The 23,183-nt window shown below is 42.2% G+C and overlaps 1 protein-coding gene across 3 annotated transcripts in view; it reads left to right on the top strand.

Annotated features, from left to right (window-relative positions):
• Positions 1-23,183, top strand: part of LOC139376080 (sodium- and chloride-dependent glycine transporter 1-like) — an 87,508-nt gene that overhangs the window by 43,817 nt on the left and 20,508 nt on the right. The window contains exon 3 of one of the 3 annotated variants that reach the window (XM_071118238.1): positions 7,248-7,345. The exons of the other annotated variants lie outside the window; for them this stretch is intronic. Coding sequence (XP_070974339.1) covers positions 7,304-7,345 — 42 coding nt within the window. The 5' untranslated portion in view covers positions 7,248-7,303. The remainder of the gene's footprint in view (positions 1-7,247; positions 7,346-23,183) is intronic. 3 annotated transcript variants of the gene reach the window in all.

Raw genomic sequence — 23,183 nt, 5'->3', positions numbered from 1 at the left:
GCGTTAGAGAGTGCTCTCCTGTGTCCCTGAAAGCTGCCAGGCTAAGCAGAACTCACTCTTCTAACTGGAAGAAATGCTTAGGACGTTGTTTTCCGACCATAGCTTAATGAATTTGTCCTTTTGTTGCCCGGACAAAGGCTGTCAGATGCGCCAAAAAAAGGCCCGTTTCTGACCTCTCTGCTTTCTGTCCTCCACGTTACCTAGTCTGTCCGGCCAGAGAGATTCCCCAGAGCTATTTTTACTCACTTTTCTGTTTTTCAGTCTGAACTGTTGAGAAAATGTAGGGTTATCCTAATTTTCCTTGTACCAAGCCTTCACGCACCCCATCACTTAGGTGAAACTAATCAGAGGTGATGAGCTATTAAGTAAATTGCAATAATGGACAGAAATCTAAATGCAGGTGGATTTAATAGGACCAAACATCATTACCATGTCCACGGGAGAGCTGAATATCTCTGAGCACTGCACTGGGTACTAGATGTATCACTGAAGAAGACTAGACCGAGAGATCCATCATACCAATCTACTGAGAGGTCTCGATGATAATGTTGGGAATGATTACTAAAAGCTTCCCTGTGAGCCTGTCTACACCAGTATTAAAATGTGTTCTGTTTCAGATTCTGTACAGTGAGAGCAGATAACACTCAATAGTTATTTTGATCCCAATAGTTAGACTATTGTTACCTTTGGGCAAAAAACAAATCAGTATTGCTAAAAGAGTTAAAATGAGGAGAATGGTAAGAATGATTCCTACATTTTGAGCAAGGGCAGCTCAGTGTTTCCCCTATATTCATTGCCGGCACGCCAAAAAATATGATTATGGGGAGGGGAAATAATTTTTGGGATGATAAAACGTTTTCAGTGTAAACTTAAAACGACTAAAGCCAGATATAAAATATGTAGAAAAGAAAATGGAGCTATATATTTTTAAATAAGATAATCTTTGAGAACTAACAATCACTATCTAAATCTAAAATTCCCCAAATGTCATGCCATGGGGCCCCTATTGATTTTTTTATCATGTTTGAGTCATAAGCCATGGCAAAATGTGTAGAGTTGCAGGAAATTAGCTTTAAAATTGCAATTTCCTCTCATCCCCATGACAACATGTGTACAATTGCATCAAACTAGCTTTAAAACTGTAACATTTTATCTCCGCCCCAAGCCACAATATGTAGAATTGCAGGAAAGAGGACGGCGTTTAAAATGTAGGATCGGAGACGGCACCATTGGCAATGGCCACTACGACGCACCCCAGTTGTGTACGTTTCACTCAAAACGGAATGAGATTGCTCACAAATGGATTTTCTATGCGTGTGCTTTCCTATTATTTCAAATCAATCAGCAACAAGCTTTGTGTGTCAAGCGGTGGGGTAACAGGCATGTTGGTTTATGCTTGCTTTTGCAATATTTGTGTGTGCATGTCTGCGTCAGTATCTCTAGTCTGCAAACCAACTGAGTGAGAATACGATCCGGAAACCGCACATCAATAGGGCAGTAAGTTGCGAAAGTGACATGTTTGGTCAGCAGTAGTAATTTAGCCCACACTGAAGTTCCTTGTTTGGTTTGTCAATAGAGGCAGCGTGCTTTGAATAGGAAAGAGTCCCAAAGGCGGCTCATTTCAAACCGTCCTGGGACCATTCTGTGTCACTTCAGTGATTTGTTTTGTTTGAATAAAATTGAGATGTTGTTGTGTAATAATAGGGAGATTTTCTATCTTATACCTGATATAACGCTAGCCATACCCTTCCAAATTGTTTTTTTTTTTAAAATGCTGGCAGATTCGATGGGCTAGACTGGAACTCAGATGTTCTCAGCAAATGAAATTGGCATGTGGTGAGATCTACTCTCTGATAGGAGCGTAGTAGGAAATAAAGACTGCACATTTAGAATTGAAATGGAACACCCAGTGTTAATCCACACACTGCCCCCCCCCCCCCCCCCCTCTCACTCTCTCTCTCTCTCCCGCACGCTCTTCCTCTATTAGGACTGTGGCCTACCCCTGCTCTCTATAGCAACTGGGCTTTTCTCAGGCTGCCGGGCCGCCTCATTGATGGGCTGTGCACAGCCAGACGATCCTTCCTAAATTCTTGCATGCCTTAGTCGGAAGTTGTCCTGTCCCAATGGCCCCCCTTACCCTGCCCCCTTGCCACTACCATATTCAATATCATTAGTATGAGGAGTGTATTGATGATGATGATGGTGAGTTCTCAGGGAGATCCCGGTCTCCCTGTCTCGTTTGCGGGTTACGGTTAGCCTATGTATTCTTAGCAGCAGGGTTGTGTGTGATGGGCAGCGTATGACCCAGGTATGACTGACGCCCAGTAGGGAGGTGCCATGAAAGGTTTAGTTTAACCTGTTTACCCCAATCATCTGTGGAGTCAGAAGGTTGAACTATGCTGGAACAGTCCACATTTACTTTTCCACTGCAAACAAAATTACCCTATAGTAGAATAGTTTATCTATTGATCTAGTCGGCTTGTTGTTGTGTGTAAATAAATATTCCTCTCGAGGCGCGTTCAAGTTATGAGTACCATAGGGAGCTAAACATGCATTCTAACAAGCAGTCAGTCAATGCACAACAAGTCTTGCAATCGCTGGGAAAACAGCAGTTTTGATGGACTTTGTTAAAAAGAAGGGTATCCCAGGGAAATTGTGACAGGAAGTGGTTTCTGTGAGAAGTACTGGCAGTGTACCCTGGGTGGCAGTTTACCCCAAACGACCCTTACAGGTCGGTCTACATTATATTAACTGTGTTTAAGCAAGTGTTTGGGACATACAATTCATCAATAGGATGCTAACTAATTAAAAAGTCACCCTAGGCCCACTAGGGTAAGTGCAGATAGGCTACCACTTGTTTGAGACTTTATTTATTTATAGCCACTATGCTGCATCAGTTGGGCTACAGGTGATAATGCTTATTGCTGATAGCATACCTGATAATATGGACCATACATAGGTTGTACAGTGCATTCGGAAAGTATTCAGACCCCTTGACTTTTTCCACATTTTGTTGCGTTACAGTCTTATTCTAAAATGGATTGAATTAAACATTTTCTTCATCAATCTACACACAATACCCCATAATGACAAAGCGAAAACAGAAATAGCTTACTTACATAAGTATTCAGACTCTTTGCTATGAGACTCGAAATTGTTTCCATTGATCATCCTTGAGATGTCTCAACAACTTGATTGGAGTCCACCTGTGGTAAATTCAATTGATAGGACAGGATTTGAAAAGGCATACACCTGTCAATATAAGGTCCCACAGTTGACAATACATGTCAGAGCAAAAACCAAGCCATGAGTTTGAAGGAATTGTGTCGAGACACAGATCTGGGGAAGGGTACCAGAAAAGGTCTGCAGCATTGAAGGTCCCCAAGAACACTGTGGACTCTTAAATGGAAGAAGTTTGGAACCACCAAGACTCTTCCTAGAGCTGGTCACCCGGCCAAACTGAACAATTGCGGGAGAAGGGCATTGGTCAGTGAAGTGATCAATAACCCGATGGTCACTCTGACAGAGCTCCAGAGTTCCTCTGTGGAGATATGAGAACCTTCCAGAAGGACAACCATCTCTGCAGCACTCCACCAATCAGGCCTTTATGGTAGAGTTGCAAGACGGAAGCCACTCCTTAGTAAAAGGCACATGACAGCACGCATGGAATTTGCCAAAAGGCACCTAAAGACTCTCAGACCAAGAAGACTTGAGGCTGTAATCGCTGCCAAAGGTGCATCAACAAAGCACTGAGTAAAGGGTCTGAATACTTACTTCCACTCCACCATAAAGGCCTGATTGGTGGAGTCCTGCTGAGATGGTTGTCCTTCTGGAAGGTTCTCATATCTCCACAGATGACCTCTGGAGCTCTGTCAGAGTGACCATCGGGATCTTGGTCACCTCCCTGACCAAGGCCCTTCTCTCCTGATTGCTCAGTTTGTCCAGAAATAATATTTCTGTTATTTATTTTTAATACATTTGCAAAAGATTCTAAAAACCTTTCTTCGCTTTGTCATTATGGGGTATTGTGTGTAGATGGATGAGGAAAAAACTATTAAATTAATTTTAGAGTAAGGTTGTAATGTAACAAAATGTGGAAAAAGGAAGGTGTCTGAATACTTTCCAAATGCACTGTAAGCATGGTCCAATATGTTAAAATCATTTCAACAAATAACTTTACCAATATGGTGTCAGCATGGTTTTATTTCAATTCATTTTTTCCACGCACTGCTACACATTTTTCTAGAGGAAACACTGGACCATGCCATTCCAATGAGCAATCATTATGTGTGAATGTTAGTTTCACATTTTCAATTTACATTCCTGCAGTAAAAGATTTGAATAGATCCGGGCAATTACAGAGCATGGCATCTGTGATGTCTAAATGGAGCTAAATAGCAGACATAAAAGGACAATTAGAAAAACAAGTTCCCCAACATGTCAACTGGCTTTTATAGTAAGTTTTCTTCTCTCTTTTCCTGGTCATAGTCACCCCTCTACACAGCTCTCTCCGTTCAACTATTGATAAGCGGCAGGAAAAATAGTGCATCGCAAAATCCTCATTAAATCTGACCTATTCTTGGTCTGACTAATAGGAGTTGGCTGTGGCCCCTGTAGAGTTTCTATTGAACTACAGTGTCAAACTCCCCCACCGCCACGCTCGTGGCTGCCTGGGCCTCATATGGAAGCCCAGAGGAGCTCTACATGTGTGTAATTTATTCCACTATCCACACACACACACACACACACACACACACACACACACACACACACACACACCACACACTCGCTCGTCTGTAGACCTTTACTACTAAAGAGCATGCAGGAAGTGTGCTGTCGCCTAGCTCAGGGTTTCCCAAACTCTGTCCTGGGGCCCCCACTGGGTGCACATTTTGTTTTTTTCTGTAGCACTACACAGCTGGTTCAAATACTTATTTCTTATTTATGCTTTATTCCTAGCATAACTTGCCCCTATGTTGTTCAATTCAAAAGCAATGTATCTGCTAATCTAATTTTAAATGTCGTAAATTACATTTGGCTAATAGTAGCGTAATTGTTGGAATATTAGTTTTTTTCTTTAAAAAAGCAATATAGCACAACTACTTTATTATGTGAGCCAACTTTGTTTACTTCCCTTTTTAAACTGATGTGTGTACATCATCATTTCCTCCAATGAGGGTGTGGCAATTTGCCTTTATGCAACCTCATAATGTAATGTAAAGTCAGGTTCCAACCCTGACAGAGAAATCAGTACCTTCTGTCACCGTAATAACTGTTATTAACAGTAATAACAGTTATTACGGTCACCGTAATAACTGTTCAAATAGCAAAGAAATGCGGGGGGCATATTTTCTCTTCAGCTACACTCCTGACTGCATGTCCTGCAATAGAAATAGAATGAATAGATCAGCGTCCACATTCAAGTCAATGATGGCATAATGGGTGGACTGGCATGCATTGCAAGTGTAACTATAGGAGCAAAGCAGGAAGTAAAATATGTGCAGTGATCTGTTGATTCAACTCATCTGACATACAAAAAAATTTCCAAAGCATGAGCCACATCAGTTATCATCATTTGAATGAACATTCTACATTACCATGGCAATGATTGCATCACAATACCAGGCAACCATAGATGTGTCAAAGGACTCAGTAGAACGTAGACATTCTTTTACCAGATTGGCGCACATTCAACAAATCTGATTTACCAAAGTGGATATTTGTCAAATCCATCTAGATGTATGTATTATAACAGGCCCACAATCTGGTCACTTAAGTCCGATTTGAATTTATTTGTGACTGCTCAATGTTAACTCCTGTTCGTATAAGCAGGTTGGCATAGCTAGTATACAGAAACCGGTAGTGGTAGTCTAATTAATTTAAAAATGTAATCCAGTTGATTGGTAACAATGACATGAACATGTGTTGGGGTTGACATCCCTAAAAGCATTATACCCCCTGATTTTTACCTCAACATAGTGTAAAATACATATAAACAATAGCCTAAATGTAGGCACATTTTCCTGGGGGGGGGGGCAAAAAGGAGACTCAATATATTTCCCCCATGGCCCTTTCCCCCACGTATTTCCATGGCAATTACATTGTTTTGGTTGAGTTTGATTGACCTATTTATCTATTGCAAGTGTACCCATGAGTTTACCAGTCAAATTGTCAGGGTTAGTTATTTTATTTTCATAATCGTCTTCATCCATAACCGTCGGTTACACGGTTATACGGTAATTATGCCAGCCCTACTCATGGACTCTATCCACTGAAGCGGTTGCCACCATTGTCCCCCACTATCAAACATCCATTAGGATCCATGCCAGGTGTCTGTCAACTTTTGACACCACTAACAGGATACTCTTTGGAGGACTTGGCCAAAAGCAGAGTTTTTGAAAGGCCTCCTTTGTGACACATTTTGGCATTTTGTTGAACCCTTCCTTACATTGTGATGCAATTCTAGTTCTCTCACTTAATGCTGTCTTTGTCACGTATCGGTTGGCCATACATTGTCAAGAGCACAAATAATATGGTATCTCTTTCTGAAAAAAGAGGAAGAGCATGAATTAAAAATGGGTGGGTGGGGACCCTGCAAGCATGTTGTAGGCAGTGAGGAAGGTATGTGCCCCTGTGCCTTTTGCACTACATACAGGGAGGAATTGGCAATGTCAAGGGACAAGGATTTGAGAGTCAAGTGTTCATGAATGAGAGTGTTGGTGGTCTGGGTGCAGCTGCCTTGAAAACAAGTGGAAGAAATGGAGAGACAGCAAGGGTAGTGAGTGCAGTGGAAGCGCACGGCTCCTCACTTTTTCCTTCATCTCTTGAGGAAGGTTTGGCAGGAGCCCTGACTCCAGGCAGCTAAACCAGCAGCTCCCCTCGCTCTGTATGCAGCCAAGGTGCTGCAATGACAACAACCCATTCATTGTGGAGGTAGAGGCAAAAGCTGTGGATCTCTCCTGTCTTTTTGGGAATGGGAGGGGGGCATTTTCCTGAAATCGTGAAGTAGAACAGAAAGGGGACACAGAGAGGGAGGGCAATAAAAGCGAGAGAGGGGGAGGAAGGGAGGGTGACTGAGAGTGGGGAGGGAGAGAGAGCGCTACCATGCCGAATGATTGAGAGAGGCGGAGAGGAAACAGAACTCCATCAGATGAAATGAGGTGAAAATAATTCAGGCATTAATCAACCCCGGGCAAAAAGAGGCTGTTCTTTTTTTCCCCCCTCTTTCTGCGTAACCGAAAGGAAAGGTGTGAATGAAGAACTCAGGAGTGGAAACGAGAGAACCACTGGGCACTATCAAACCATGTCAGAGTCCAACAGCAATGCAGCCTGTACAGCTGACCAGGTCAGTTTCTTTTTACTAATTATTTTCATCTTGTGACCTGTTTGATACACAGATAGATGTGATACCAATGATCTCTAGCAAAATGTTGTAATTTTGTCGACTCGTGGAGAAAACCTTGGACAGTTAACTGTTTAAAAAAAAAAAAATGGATTGGATTTTTTAGATTAAACGGAGAGAGTGAGTTTATCCAAACTATCAAAGCAGCAATTGTGTGGAGCTGCCCGGACGACGGTACAAGGTCCTGAAAGAATTGAATGAATCAAGACGACCTATTGTCTGGACCGCCTTATTTTTCGGCGATCATTCAGGGGGTCTGTGACGACTCAATAGCCCCCATACCACGTGAGAAGGGGGATACAACTCTTTAAAAACCAGACCACGTGTGGCTGGACTGAAAAGTTTTTATAACTAATTGCAGTGGGAAGTTCTGGTGGTGCTGGCTGAGGGGTGTGTGATAAAGTTTCTAAGGAAGTGGGCAGGCTAACTGTGAAAGAGTGACAGAGTGGGAAAGGGAAAAGTGTCCTAAAAAGGGGGGTTGGCTCATATTTATGTTTTTTCTCTCTTCCTTTGCCACTCTCTTTAGTGGCCAAGGGACTTGTCAGTTAAACAATTCCACCAAAAGATTTGTTTAAAATAAAATATATAGATATCCGTTATGGCACTTTGTTCTTTGCCGATTTATGTGGAGCGCCAAGTCTTGTCACATCTTTTGGTTGGCCGCTGTGAAGACTGAGCAAGCCTCCTAGTGTTCAGTAACAAACACAAGGAAACGGGCCGCTGAGATCATTGCACATACTTTTAAAGAAACATTTCTATGAAGATAAAAAAAATGGTGTTGCTCGCGGTAGGTAAAGCTTTAATTTAGCCCTATTTTTTTCAGAGAAATATATTTTGTTTGTACGTGTGTATGCCCCCTGTTTTGGTGTGTGTGTGTGAAGTTAATGTAATGCAAATTTGTCAGAGCCATGCATCTAAATGAATGTACCGTGCTCCTAGAAGTGTAGGGGAACTTAAAGGGTTGACAAGGAGTCATCTAGATTTCTCATCTGTAGAACAATTCTTCATTTACAATGGAAACAAAAATGTTGCATGTTGCACCACAAAGTTGTCAAGCCAATATTCATTGATAAAACTCTCTTAAAAGGCTCATGGCCTGTTAGGTATTACGCTTATCTATTTGGTCTAATTTTAGGCTTGGCTGTTCTCAATGTATCTTTTTTTGTTCTGCTTGCTGATACTGAACATCCTATCCATTTGTCTAGTGTGTCCACAAACAGTCCTTTTAGAACGATGAGTTCCCTATGCCCTGTTTGCAGACTGTTCTTATCGTTCACTTTCATTGAGCGCCTCGCCTCCCGTCGCTCCCTTGTTAGGATGGATACAGATTTGAGTGAAAGCTTTCTTATCTATGTAGGGCGAAACAGCCTCTATTTACTCAGATGAAGGGATGGCCCTTGGTGCATGTGACAAAGGATGCAATCAATGTTTGTACAGTTATTTTGAATGATGCCATGTCCCTCTGATTCAGTCCTGCCTGGTATGCGACATACTCTAGAATCTATTTGATATTGTGTTCTTCAGAAGGTTCAGGTTTCAGATAGCATTAACATCAGAGTCTACCTGGTAATGTATTTCTGCTGGAAAATGTATGTGTCACATTGCTATAGACATATTCCTAAAAGTGAATAAAGACCACATATTGTTTGATTGGTGAATTGCTTACAAAGCCGTTGGCGATTATTGACGTTTTATGTTGACGTTATACTGAGAAGTCCCATTGAATAAGTTACAGTCGACTGGTTTATCTGACAGGATGATGGGTCACAGAGAGAGCTCTAGGATCAGGTGCACCTGACACGGCAGACCCTTCAGACAGACAGACAGAGCCGTGTCGCTTTGTATAGGACAGCTACCTACCTACCTACCGCACTGCCACGCTCCCCTGACTGACTATCATGTGTCATAAGTGACTCTCTCTGTACCAAAGGGGATGTGACTTTTTCTATTGCTATACTTTTATGGTTTAGGCTACTGCTGTCCTCTGTATCTCAGTTGGTAGATAATGGCTCGCAACGCTTGGATAGTGGGTTTGATTCCCGGGACTAACCATAGGTAAAAGGTTTATGCACGCATGACTATAAGTCACTTTGGATTAAACTATCTGCTAAATAGCATATATTATTATAAAACCACTTTTTCAGCAGATATCCCATTTCCTTATTCATAAAGGAGCCGGTCTAGCCTATGTGAATTCTCTGCAGTAGTTTGACCCCGCTGTTAGGAATACAATTGTCTAAGGTCATCTGTGATTGTAAAGCATGCTCGAGTGATAATTGAAGTAATAAGAACTTCAGAAGGATGTGGTAATTGCATGGTAGGCTAGTGTAGGCACCTCTGACTTAGTCTGACAGCCTTTCACAATCAGGAAAAATGTAATGGCACTCTAACGTCATCCCTTGGTTTCATAAAGACAGTTTGGTTTCATTTGATGGTGACATTGCTTGAAATCTGCTTGAAATTGTTGCCGGGTCCGGAGATTGACAGATTGTAGTTTGGGCATAGGCTCAATTTGCAAGATTTATACATTGATTTTGATGTAAAGATTTGCCCACAAATGTAATCCTCATGTATTGGTCTTTCTTTTTTCTTTACTGAATTGTAGTGGGCTGATTTTGTGCCTTGAAGTAAGTGCCTAGATATAGCATCGATATCACGACACAGAAGTCTCTTTAAATTGTCCGAACCGTTTACGATTGGACAAGAACATATTGCAGTTGAAAACATAGCTTGGAATGATTGACCCAAATGATTTCACTATACAGAAACAGATTTGCTAGATCGTGAAAGGCAATGCCAGAAAGCTAATGAGAGCTGCAGAGTTAAAAAGCAGATATTATTTTCCCTTGGAGGCTTTGGAGCAGATTACTGTTGTTCCTAAATCTGGGTATGGCTCTGTTATGTTATTGTACTGCATATTTAACTTCAATACCCTGCAGAGCAGTTTGGCTGCAATGTTAGACTAATTCTGTAACACTGTAATAAGATGATTAACTCCTGTAAAAATATCCCTCCTCATTCAAATATGTTCTTTCACCAATTGCTTCTTATTCTGGAGGATAAATTAATGAATGAAGAGGATTCTCTGAAACGATGGGATTGATTTAAAATACCAACAGTACTATTTAGGCCTGGTTACTGTAAAAATGTACTTATGTTTTTGGTAAGCAATGGGTGTTAAATTAGCTAAATTAGTGGCTTTCGCTTTTGAAGCACATCCGACTCCAATTGAACATTCATTTCCCCATTTTTCCCGGCCTATTTTCAGCGCTTCCAACTGGGTGCAGGTGGTGTTGAGAGGGCCAGTATATGGAGCGGAAGTCAGTGGTTGGAGTGTTTACACGCAGGGAGAAATCGAGGGCAGGCAGCTGAGGGGCGAGTGCACAGACATATGTGTGCTCGGGGCCTCTGGCTCTCCCAGTGCTGTGGGCTCTGTCTCCAGCCATGTTGTGCTCCTGGATCCACAGCTGGCAGCGAGGAGAGGAGAGGGGAGGCAGCTAGCCCCACACTGCAGTACAACACAGCCTGGCTGGCTGGGAAAAGCCTGGCTGTGCCGCAGACCATTGTTGAGTGTTCTATACTCTCACTGATGTATAGAAACGATCTAATAATTCACTACTATTCAGATCAGTATGAATACCTAGCGGACCTAGGCTTCGTCCCCAAAAGGCACCCTACTCTCCTTATAGTGCACTAGGCCTACAGTATATAGGGAATAGGGTGCTATTTGGGACACTATATGGTGTTCAGGCTGGTTTAACCTGACCTGCAGACATATTGCAGATAAAATAAGAAATGCAGATGGGACAGCCCACTGTGAAGTTTGAGTTTCCTTCTATGTAAGAAATATTGGTTTAGGGGATTTTCAAACATAACATAACTTTTTTCAGTGTGGTCACCTACCTAGCATGACAACGATAAACAATATACAAGAATAGCAGCGATTGATATGTCTGGTAATCGGTGTTAAATCATTTAGCTGAGTACAGACATCTAGGCCTAGTTCTTAAGATGGTCATAACATTCCTGAACTATGAACTACACTGACCTGTCACATTCCACCAAGAATATAGATTATTGTAAACATTAAAAGTGCAATATGCAGAAATCACTCTGCCATTTCCTGGTTGCTAAAATTCTAATAGTTTGCCTAATGTCTGTTTATGTGACAAAACATGCAATGTGGAGAATCATTGTACCATCTAAATTGCTGTGAAATATATTTTTAATAACCAAAAATCGTGTATATTCAGCTGTTTGAAGCTGGTGTACAAAACCTGAAATAAAAGATGCAAAAACTAAACTTAAGAGTGAGAAGCATAGAAATAGCACACATAGAACAGATATACTGCTTTTTAGACTTACTTTCAATGAGAAGATCTATAACAAACATTTCTATGTGAATTTGGTCGGGTCAAGAACTTGACTGGCCTACACAGAGCCCTGACCTCAACTCCATCTAACACCTTTGGCAATGAATTGGAACGCCAACTGCGAGCCAGGCCTAATCGCCCAACATCAGTGTCCGACCTCACTAATGCACTTGTGGCTGAATGGATGCAAGTCCCTGCAGCAATGTTCCAACACCTAGTGGAAAGCCTTCCCAGAAGAGTGTAGGCTGTTATAGCAGCAAAGGGGGGACCAACTCCATATTAATGCCCATGCTTATAGACTGAGATGTTCGACGTGCATACTCTAACAGTGAGGCACTCTTCCTATTTTTTTGTGGAATATAACAGACTTCGTTTGAAAAGGCCATATGGGACTTCTTTTGTCTCCACTGGATGTTGTGAAGTGGATTCAGTTACTAGTTGGGTGTCATTCCATTCTAAGCATTGATGTTTTGAGTGGTTGATTAGCCTGGATGTCAGTGAGTGCATTTCCTCTGGATGACTTGCTGGCAATTGGTCTGTGCTAAAAGTGCTATGGCTGCTGACGACAGCTGCATGATGAAAGGGGATTTATCACTCTTTACTCTGAGTTTACCACAGTGGACCATCATCAAAACATAGGTCTTTCCGATTAGATGGTCCTGTGCTTATTCAAATCCCGTATTTGGTGCAGACATTAAAGAATAAGGTTTAATAGGTTCAAGAGAAGTGTGTCAGTGTCTTAAGTGTGTGAGAGCTAGGTGACTAGAAAGTTGGTTGTACTGCTCTATTTCCTCAGGCTCCGGACCTTTGGAGGCATTGTATGAGTCCAAAATGAATGGCACCCTATTCCCTATGTAGTGCACTTCTTTTGACCAGTGCCCATAGGGAACAGGGTGCCATTTGGGACACATAAATTGGCAGGTCAGGTTCAGTGTGAATGGCCAAGGAACTTGAAATAGAGTACCCTAGCATACAGTAGAGTCTCATGACTTCTCTACCACAGCTCAGTGTCTTGATCTACGGTGCAGTGTTGTTAATGATATGACAGACCATGCCCTAGAGACAGGGAGCACGGCTTGGAAGAGGCTAATTAGTCCTCAGATTTAGGACTGTCACGAATGGAAGGAAAAAGCATGGAAAGAGAAGTCTCCATCTCCTCAAAACCTGATTTTTGGGTTGAATGCTCATCTCTCTCAGCTAAACATCTTACAAACAGATTGTGCAACACATTTAGGATGTAGTTGGCTGAAGATATTTTTGAAAAGTCATTGGTGCAGATGTTGATAGGCCCAGCACACTCTCAAAGTGATGTTAGACTTCCAGTCATCTCATTGAGAAGTTCTCTATAATTCAGCATAGTTAGTCTAGTTGATGTGCTTACCTGCATGTTATTGTCTATTGGGTACTGGCTGAACTAAACCCCAAATAATATCTGTGGTTTTCTTTAAAATTATAAACTGACCTCCCCTGCTCCCAGCGTACTAAACCAGACCTCGTGTGAGTGATGAAGGGAGGCTGTCAGGACCTGATGCTAACAGACTTTGAAGATGTTTATGTCCTTATCATACAGTATTGCATGATTTTTTTCTTCTGTTGTTTAAGGAGAGACTAAACTGGGTCAATTTATGTAATCCTGAAATTCTTGAGAGTACTGTTATAATGATGAAGACTCTTTAAATTGCCTCACCCTGCCTTGAATTGAATTGGTAAAGTCAGCCTTTAAGTTTTTGTCAAATACTACTGTAAATGTAGTCTGCCTTGTCTGATGTCTACATTGTCAGTTTTCTGGAATAACATGGGATGTCTGTTTTAAAGTGTACTGTAGCTCAAAGCTATACAGTCAAATGATGACCAAAGAACAATGCTCATTCATGGTTGAGCAGTGTGGCCAGTTACATGTAGCCGACTGCTTTGTCAACCGCGATGGAGTTCAATGTATTGCTGGGTGAATTGTCATAAAAAGGAGTTTATGATATATTTGATGTCAACTGAATATTTTTGTTAGGGAGAGAGAGGGATGGATCTGGGGATGAGATGGGATAAGGTGTGTGTTTGTCTATACAGTATGTGTGTGATTAAAGGATTCTCTAAGTGTATGTGCGGTTGGTTCTCACTGTGGGAGCGAGGTGGAGGTGAACAGCTTGCTTTGGCCAATAGCTCCGTAGGCTGTCTCCCGCATCACTTAACGGCCATGCCCAGTGCACAGTAATTTAATTATCTAGTTAAGCGATCCGCGTGGCTGAAGCGAGACCTGGTTGTCTGCACAAATTAACACAGACAGTTTTTTCTATAGGAGCGTCTATAGCTCTCAGCCATGCAATCTTTTGTTTTATCTGCAGAAATCCATCCAGTTATTGGATTTGAACATGAGTCTGACAACCCGAGACTAGTGGCAACTTAACTACTAACATTGTCAACTGTCAAGGCAATTACTCATAGCTATTAATTAGCCTAATGCTGTCTTGCATTTTTAAATCAACCCCTCCCTCCCAAAAAAGTCTGACTGCAACAAACAGGATGTAGTTGCTAGTCACTGGCTGTTTTGCCTAGAACTTGGTTCCTGACTTGGAAACCACTCCTACTGCACCCCAGACTCCTAGGCAAGGGTAGCTAGATGCAACATGGAGCCCTAGGGTGTATTCACTAGGAACCAAACAGAACCAAACGGAACGAAATGGGAAGGGACGTTTTCCATCTAATGGTTACACCACTGGTAGACCCTCCCTAAGTATAAGTCAGATGCTCAAGTTGCTCAGCCACAGGAAGTCCATTGGTGTGTAAGTGGTATGTTGACCAACAGTTACTATGGAACTTTTTAAGGTAAGGCTATTGCAGTGTTTTTGGAATGTAGGCCTATTTTGGGGGGGATGTACTTGGATGACATAACAATTCATAGTGTATTGTGGGATTTGTATTTATCCATTCAGTTTGTATTTTTAATATAATATGGGTTTACAATTGATGCTGTCTCTTTGGGATTTTTTTTGTGATTGGATATTTAATTGAATTATATAGTTGTTTATTAAAGTTAAGTAGATATGGGTTGGTACAGATTATTTGCCTAATAATTTGCATATGGCTTGTTTTTATTTTCAAATTTGATGTGTTGCTTTTGGGGAGAAAACTGTTAAACTGTCAATCCAAATATTTGATTTAATGTTTTGATATCTACATATTAACAATGTATATCTACAATTTGAAATTCAATCAAAATTCGGTATGACCAAGATATGACTTTCAATAACTTTTAAAGCACACTTTATCAGATATTCTAAACAAAGTCCTAGTTTAATGATTGAAAGGCATGTTTTGCTGTCCATGATGCAGTAAGCCTATAGGATCAGCTCTTCCAGCCAGCTACCCAGGGGATGTTGATGTGATTGTGACTGTAAGCAGTGCTTGAGTGATGTAACCCAGAGATGACCCCTGCTTCTGGGAGGCCATCAAAGCACCCCATTTGCTGTGACTGGGCCCAATTTTCCCCTGTCTTTCCTGACAACTCACCATTACACTTAATTAATCAACCATGGAAAGTAGGTATTCACACCATGCCCAATGGGATCTGGAGGAATGTGGCCCTCCGCTAGCCGGGTGAGAAGCCACAGTCTCGCTGTCTTTAGTTGAATTACTTTCACCTCACATACATTTTAAAATGCTGCCTTTGAGGACATTGAGGATCCAGGTCTATTTAATCACAGTTGAGTACAACTGAACCCACCCGTGTTTACTCCCAAAGTGAAGTTAGTTAGTTAGCTAGGGTATCTACGTGTGCCACTTTAAAACATTGGTATTGGAATGACTGTATTAGTCACTCTTGGTTGACTTTGATTCGATAACAACCTGGTCTTTTATCAGCTTCAGTTATTTTCAAATGACATTCAAACTCCGTTAGAATGAATGGTAGAAGGAGTGTTAGGCTACTGAGCTTCCAATGTGAGAGTTGTTGGGAGGGTGTTCTATTGATGGAAGTCTTCCCTTCTGAGCAATAACGGGATTTTAAAAAACAACAACTTTTTATTGAACGTATTTTTTAAATATAAGTTTTTCTAAATGCATTTTAGATTTGGCCTAATCTGAAGCCCAAATCACACAGGGAGACGTCCTTCAACTGCGCAATATTTTTGTGCAATTCACGTAAACTGTGTAGCTTATGCCAACGTACAGCGCATTCGGAAAGTATTCAGACCTCTTGACTTTTTCCACATGTTGTTACGTTAAAGCCTTATTATAAAATTGATTAAATTGTTTTTCCCCTTCGCCAGGCTGCACACAATACCCCATGATGACAAAGCAAAAACAGGTTTATAGACATTTCTGCACAAAAAAAGAAGAAATATCACATTTACGTAAGTATTCAGACCCTTTTACTCAGTACTTTGTTGAAACGCCTTTAGCAGCAATTACAGCCTCGGGTTTTCTTGGGTAGGACGCTACAAGCTTGGCACACCTGTATCTGGGGAGTTTCTCCCATTCTTCACTGCAGGTCCTCTCAAGCTCTGTCAGGTTGGATAGTGAGCATTGCAGCACAGGTATTTCCAGGTCTCTCCAGAGATCTTCAATCTGGTTCAAGTCCAGGCTCTGGCTGGGCCTCTCAAGGACATTCAGAGACTTGTCCCGAAGCCACTCCTGCGTTGTCTTGGATGTGTGCTTATGGTCATTGTCCTGTTGGAAGGTGAACCTTTGCCCCAGTCTGAGGTCCTGATCACTCTGGAGCAGGTTTTCATCAAGGATCTCTCAGTACTTTGCTCCGTTCATCTTTCCCTTGAATCCTGACCAGTTTCTCAGTCCTTGCCACTGAAAAACATCCCCACAGCATGATGCTGCTACCACCATGTTTCACTGTAGGGATGGAGCCAGTTTTCCTCCAGGCGTGATGCTTGGCATTCAGGCCAAATAGTTCAATCTTGGTTTCATCAGACCAAAGAATCTGTTTTTGAATGTCTGAGAGTCTTTAGGTGCCTTTTGACAAACTCCAAGTGGGATGTCATGTGCTTTTACTGGGGAGAGGCTTCCGTCTGGCAAGGCCTGATTGGTGGAGTGCTGCAGAGATGGTTGTCCTTCTGGAAGGTTTTCCCATCTCCACCGAGGAACTCTGGAGCTCTGTCGGAGTGGCCATTGGGTTCTTGGTCACCTCCCTGACCATGGCCCTTCTTCATCGATTGCTCAGTTTGGCCAGGAGGCCAGCTCTCGGAAGAGTCTTGGTGATTCCAAATGTCTTCTATTAAAGAATGATGGAGGCCACTGTGTTCTTGGGGACCTTCAATGCTGCAGAAACGTTTTGGTACCCTTCCCCAAATCTGTGCCTCAACACAATCCTGTTTTGGAACTCTACGGAGAATTCATTCGACCTCATGGCTTGTTTTGTTTTTCAAATCCTTTCCAAATCATGTCCAATCAATGGAATTTACCACAGATGGACTCCAATGAATTAGAAATATCTCAAGGATGATCAATGGAAACAGGATTCCTTCAACCTCATGGCTTGGGTTTTGCTCTGACATGCACTGTCAGCTGTGGGACCTTAATATAGACAGGTGTGTGCCTTTCGAGTCTCATAGCAAAGGGTCTGAATACTCTAAAAAATATATATATATATTATCTGTTTTTGCTTCATCATTAGGAGGTATTGTGTCTAGATTGATGAGGAAACTGTTTTATTTAATATATTTTAGAATAAGGCTGTAAAGTAACTGTAGGCCACATGTGCAGTTGATATTGTTTGATGGATTCTTATTCAGCTCTTTGGCATAGGTCTGGTAAATTTGTAATATGACTCCTCAGTAAAAGACACAGACATCCCAATTGGAGTTTGCCGAAAGGAACCTAAAGGACTAGTGGTGCAACACAAAACTCACGGATAGGATTGGATCATTTTTCGAATCAGCAAAAGAAAAAAGAGGGAGACAAATATAACTCTGCTTTCCATTTATTACATAAAGAACACTTAAAGCAAGGACCTTTTCAATGTTTAAATAGAATTCTAAAATCAAATATTCAATACTCAATTGTTAAGTAAAGTGCAATTTGAGGCATGATACCTTCTTCCTTTGAACAATAGTGAATGTAAAAATAGCCCGTGTCCACATCATCAAAAACAAGGAAAAAAGGAAAGAAAGCAAAGCAGACCTGAGCTTATACAGTTGAAGTCGGAAGTTTACGTACACTTAGGTTGGAGTCATTAAAACTTGTTTTACAACCACTCCACAAATGTATTGTTAACAAACTATAGTTTTGGCAAGTCGGTTAGGACATCTACTTTGTGCATGACACAAGTCATTTTTCCAACAATTGTTTACAGACAGATTAGTTAACTTATAAAACTCACTGTATCACAATTCCAGTGGGTCAGAAGTTTGCATTCACTAAGTTGACTGTGCCTTTAAACAGCTTGGAAAATTCCAGAAAATGATGTCATGACTTTAGAAGCTTCTGATAGGCTAATTTACATAATCTGAGTCAATTGGAGGTGTACCTGTGGATGTATTTCAAGGCTTACCTTCAAACTCAGTGCCTCTTTGCTTGACATCATGGGAAAATCAAAAGAAATCAGCCAAGACCACAGGGAAAAAAATTGTAGACCTCCACAAGTCTGGTTCATCCTTGGGAGCAATTTCCAAACACCTGAAGGTACCATGTTCATCTGTACTAACGCAGTATAAACACCATGGGACCACACAGCTGTCATACCGCTGTCGTGGAAATTTCCTCTATTTACCAAATCATGGGAGCAAACCACACACACAAGTCAGAGTTAGTTATAAAAGTCCATCTTTAATTATATAAGCTCTATCACAACCCTGTGACTCTCAGATTGATTCAGTGTCTCCCAGTGAATCCTCTGAGAGCCCCCTTACAATGCAACTGAGTTCCTTTAATAGCAAAGACACACATAGTCAGACAGCATAGACATAACTCATCGTTCAGCTTTGTCTCCTTTCCCAAACCATAAACCAATCCTCCAAATCAACAGGCATATATCAAATTGTCATTTAGATACAACCCACTCAAAATACAACCTCCTGGACAAACTCACGGAGAGGAGGGTGAGGCTATAGGTTAAGATAGAAACAACATAAGAGGGCGCATAGAATGATTCCAGACACTGCCACCCTTCCTTTCCCCACTATGGGAAAGGTAGAGAGTGAAAGATATGTTTACACATGATGACACTTTGACCTCTCCCCTCTCAGCGGCCATGCAACTTAGTCTTGACATAGAACAGATACTGCAACCCTGCCCACAGTATTATACAAAAATACCATTCTGATGAGAATTAACTTACACACATTTGATAAATATAAAACATCTTACATATGTTACCAACAAATTCTGAATCTTCCCTAACACCGCTCAGGAAGGAGACTCGTTCTGTCTCCTAGAGATGAACATACTTTGGTAAATAAAGTGCAAATCAATCCCAGAACAACAGCAAAGGACCTTGTGAAGATGCTTCTATCACTGCATTTTCTTGGTTCTTGGCATTATTTGTGGTGATTGGGATATTGCTATTGGGCCTCTCTAGCTTCCACTCTGCTACTGCTTCTAGCAGTACCTGAGCCAGATTTGTGCCTGTGTGACTCTCATAGAGGGGGCGTGTCTGTAGCACCGGACTTCGCATCTCCCACTCCTCTGTGGTGCAGTGAGCAGTCACAGTCACGTAGCTTTCCGTTGCCCTGGAGGTCCACCCGTATGTGGTGTAGTGAGCAGTCACAGTCACGTAGCTTTCCGTTGCCCTGGAGGTCCACTCCTCTGTGGTGTAGTGAGCAGTCACAGTCACGTAGCTTTCCGTTGCCCTGGAGGTCCACTCCTCTGTGGTGTAGTGAGCAGCCAGTCACGTAGCTTTCCGTTGCCCTGGAGGTCCACTCCTCTGTGGTGTAGTGAGCAGCCAGTCACGTAGCTTTCCGTTGCCCTGGAGGTCCACCCGTATGTGGTGTAGTGAGCAGTCACAGTCACGTAGCTTTCTGTTACCCTGGAGGTCCACCCGTATGTGGTGTTGTGAGCAGTCACAGTCACGTAGCTTTCCGTTGCCCTGGAGGTCCACTCCTCTGTGGTGTAGTGAGCAGTCACAGTCACGTAGCTTTCTGTTACCCTGGAGGTCCACCCGTATGTGGTGTAGTGAGCAGTCACAGTCATGTAGCTTTCCGTTGCCCAGGAGGTCCACCCGTATGTGGTGAGGGCAACAGAGGATGCCTTGGATACTTTGTCGATAATTTTGATATTTTCCTGTTCATAAAGATCTGGCACGATCTTCATACTGAAGGTGGGTGTGCGAGGGGATTTTGTAGCGTGGCTCAAGCACTTGCTACATATGTTTAAACGCTTTTTTTCCCACAACAGAGTATGGCCTCATGTCTGCAACGATAAACATCCCAATAGATTTGGTGATGGCTTCAGCCCGGGCTAATTCTGCAGCAAAGGGCTGCTTAAATGCCGTGGTGAGAAGTTGTTGATTCTTGGTTGAGTTGGCTCCCGTCACTGACACACCAGGGTGATGACGCTTTAAATGTGTGGCCACGCTCAATGTATTTCCATGATCATACGGCTTTCTTGTGGCACAATGCCTACACACCATAATGGTGTTGTCCACCACCCTTCTTCCTTCACCATATTTGACAGGGAAGCCAAAATGCTCCCATACATGAGACTTAAATGAAGCGGGAGGCTTTTCCAGTTCTTCAGCTCCTCCGCTAGCCATGGCTGTCACTGCTCTTTAGTCTTCTTTGCTTTTTGCATCCCGAGCATCCAGGATTGATTAGTTGGGATTCAACAGGCCCCATTCACGTGAACAGTACACAAAACTGCTTTTAATAAATAATCAGATCAACCTTCAGGCTTCAGAGTAAAACACAGCACACATCTGTCTTGTCTTTATCTTTTCATTACAACTCTGCATCCAGATTTAGAGAATTATGACTTTAAAAAGTAACAGCGGCAGTAGAACTGTATTTCACACTATGATGGTTAAACTATGCAGTTCACATGCGTGCCGAACCGTGGGCGGTGATCCGTACGGATCGTTGGATGGATCAACTACGATCCGTTACACCACTATAAAGGCCTCTCAAACCATGAGAAACAAGATTCTCTGTTCTGATGAAACCAAGATTGAACTCTTTGGCCTCAATGCCAAGTGTCACATCTGGGGGAAACCTGGCGCTATCCCTATGGTGAAGCATGGTGGTGGCAGCATCATGGTTTGGGTATGTTTTTCAGCGGCAGGGACTGGGAGACTAGTCAGGATCGATGGAAAGATGAAAAAGTACAGAGAGATCCTTGATGAAAACATGCTCCAGAGCGCTCAGGACCTCAGACTGGGGCGAAGATTCACCTTCCAACATTACAACGACCCTAAGTACACAGCCAAGACAGCGCAGGAGTGGCTTCGGGACAAGTCTCTGAATCTCTTTGAGTGGCCGAGCCCGTGCCCGGACTTGAACCTGATCGAACATCTCTGGAGAGACCTGAAAATAGCTGTGTAGCAATGCACCCCATCCAACCTGACAGAGCTTGAAATGATCTGTAGAGAAGAATGGAAGAAACTCCCCAGATACAGGTGTGCCAAGCTTGTAGCGTCATACCCAAGAAGACTCAAGGCTGTAATCGATGCCAAAGTTGCTTCAACAAAGCACTGAGTAAAGGGTCTGAATACTTATGTAAATGTGGTATTTCTGTTTATTTTTTATTTTTAAGAAATTAGCAAAAAATTATGAAAACCTGTTTTTGCTTTGTTTTTATGGGGTATTGTGTGTAGATTGAGGATTTTTGTTGTTGTTGTTATACCCATTTTAGAATAAGGCTGTAACGTAAGATAATGTTGAAAAAGTCAAGGGGTCTGAATATCTTCAGAATGCACTGTACATACAGGCAGATTTGATGGTTTGTCAGTATTGTTCATTCAGTTATGGTCAGCAGTCTACAGTCCCCAATAATAGTGGTGGAACAGGAGGTAACTAGCTGTGTGAATCAGGTGCTGGGGTACATGTGCAGAAGTGTGTTAAGGTCTTCTGGTGTGTGTGCGTGTGTGCGAGGCATGTGTGTACTCAGCTATGATAAGTGAACACGCACAATCTCCCCCCATGTACAGTGCAACATGGAATTGTGCAGTGCTAAAACATCTCTCATACATAGTAGTGTAAAACGCTATGTTTTGTTTTCGTTCTCAGTCTTCTCTTCCCCTTTTCCGCCACTTGCTGATCTTGTATTAAATGAAAATTAGTTGTATCCTTAAACTGTAGTTCATAGCCTATCACTCAGTCATTCAGGCCAGTCCTTCAAATAGTTCTTGGCACAACGAACAAAGTTTAGTTAAAACGTGTTATGTCTCACTCTCAGGCAAGTAAACAGTCCAATTTTGGGGAATATTGCTGCTCATCGCAGCGAAGTGGGCTACATAATGACTTGTGATGGTTGCATGCCTAGTGAGGATGCAGGCAGGGGTTGTCAGTAAATGCCAGGGAGCTCTGGGCCGCCAGCCGGCCTTGTAGGCTGGAGCTTTACAATAACAGACACAATTCTGTCTTTTCCTGTTGGCAGTATGGCATCCAAATCAGGTCTCATCTACTATACTGTGTGTACTGTAGTAGCAAGCTGCTTCTCTGGGACTCTGGTCAGGCCCTAGGTTGGGTTTACACTCAAGTGAAGATGGAGCATGTCTATCACCATGACAGGGTCACAGCTGTCATTGGCCATGCTTTGTTAGGTGTGTGCCACTGTCCATCAAATTAGCTGGAATGGTAGAGTGCATTGGTCCGTGCGTGTTTTAGTCATGTTGAAGTTATTTGGACCAAGACCTAGGCAGGTTTTATCAAATGAATTTGGCTATATTTTTATTTGCTTTCAGCAGAACTGAAAATAACTGTGTATTAGCATGACAACCCAAAAAGCAATGTTAGCACCAAATGACCCATAATCAGACCGACTCATTTGAGAGCTAGCCCAGTAGTCATTTCAAAACTATCACCTGAGTGTATTTCCACTGCATTCGGAAAGTATTCAGACCCATTCCCCTTTTCCACATTTTGTTACGTTACAGCCTTATTCAAAAATTTATTAAATAAATGTTTTTCCTCATCAATCTACACACAATACCCCATAATGACAAAGCAAATGTATAAAAAATGTATAACATAAATATTATTTCTGGCCAAACTGAGCAATCAGGAGATAATGGCCTTGGTCAGGGAGGTGACCAAGAACCCGATGGTCACTCTGACAGAGCTCCAGAGTTCTTCTGTGGAGAAATGAGAAGCTTCCAGAAGGACAACCATCTCAGCAGGACTCCACCAATCAGGCTTTTATGGTGGAGTGGCAAGACGGAAGCCACTCCTTAGTAAAAGGCACACAACAGCCTGCTTGGAGTTTGCCAAAAGGCACCTGAAGGAGTCTCAGACCATGAGAAACAGGATTCT

This window comes from Oncorhynchus clarkii, chromosome 20, assembly GCF_045791955.1.
Source record: "Oncorhynchus clarkii lewisi isolate Uvic-CL-2024 chromosome 20, UVic_Ocla_1.0, whole genome shotgun sequence".
NCBI lineage: Eukaryota > Metazoa > Chordata > Actinopteri > Salmoniformes > Salmonidae > Oncorhynchus > Oncorhynchus clarkii.
The sequence above is the reverse complement of the archived record's forward strand: the minus strand, read 5'-3'. Positions and strand labels throughout refer to the sequence as shown.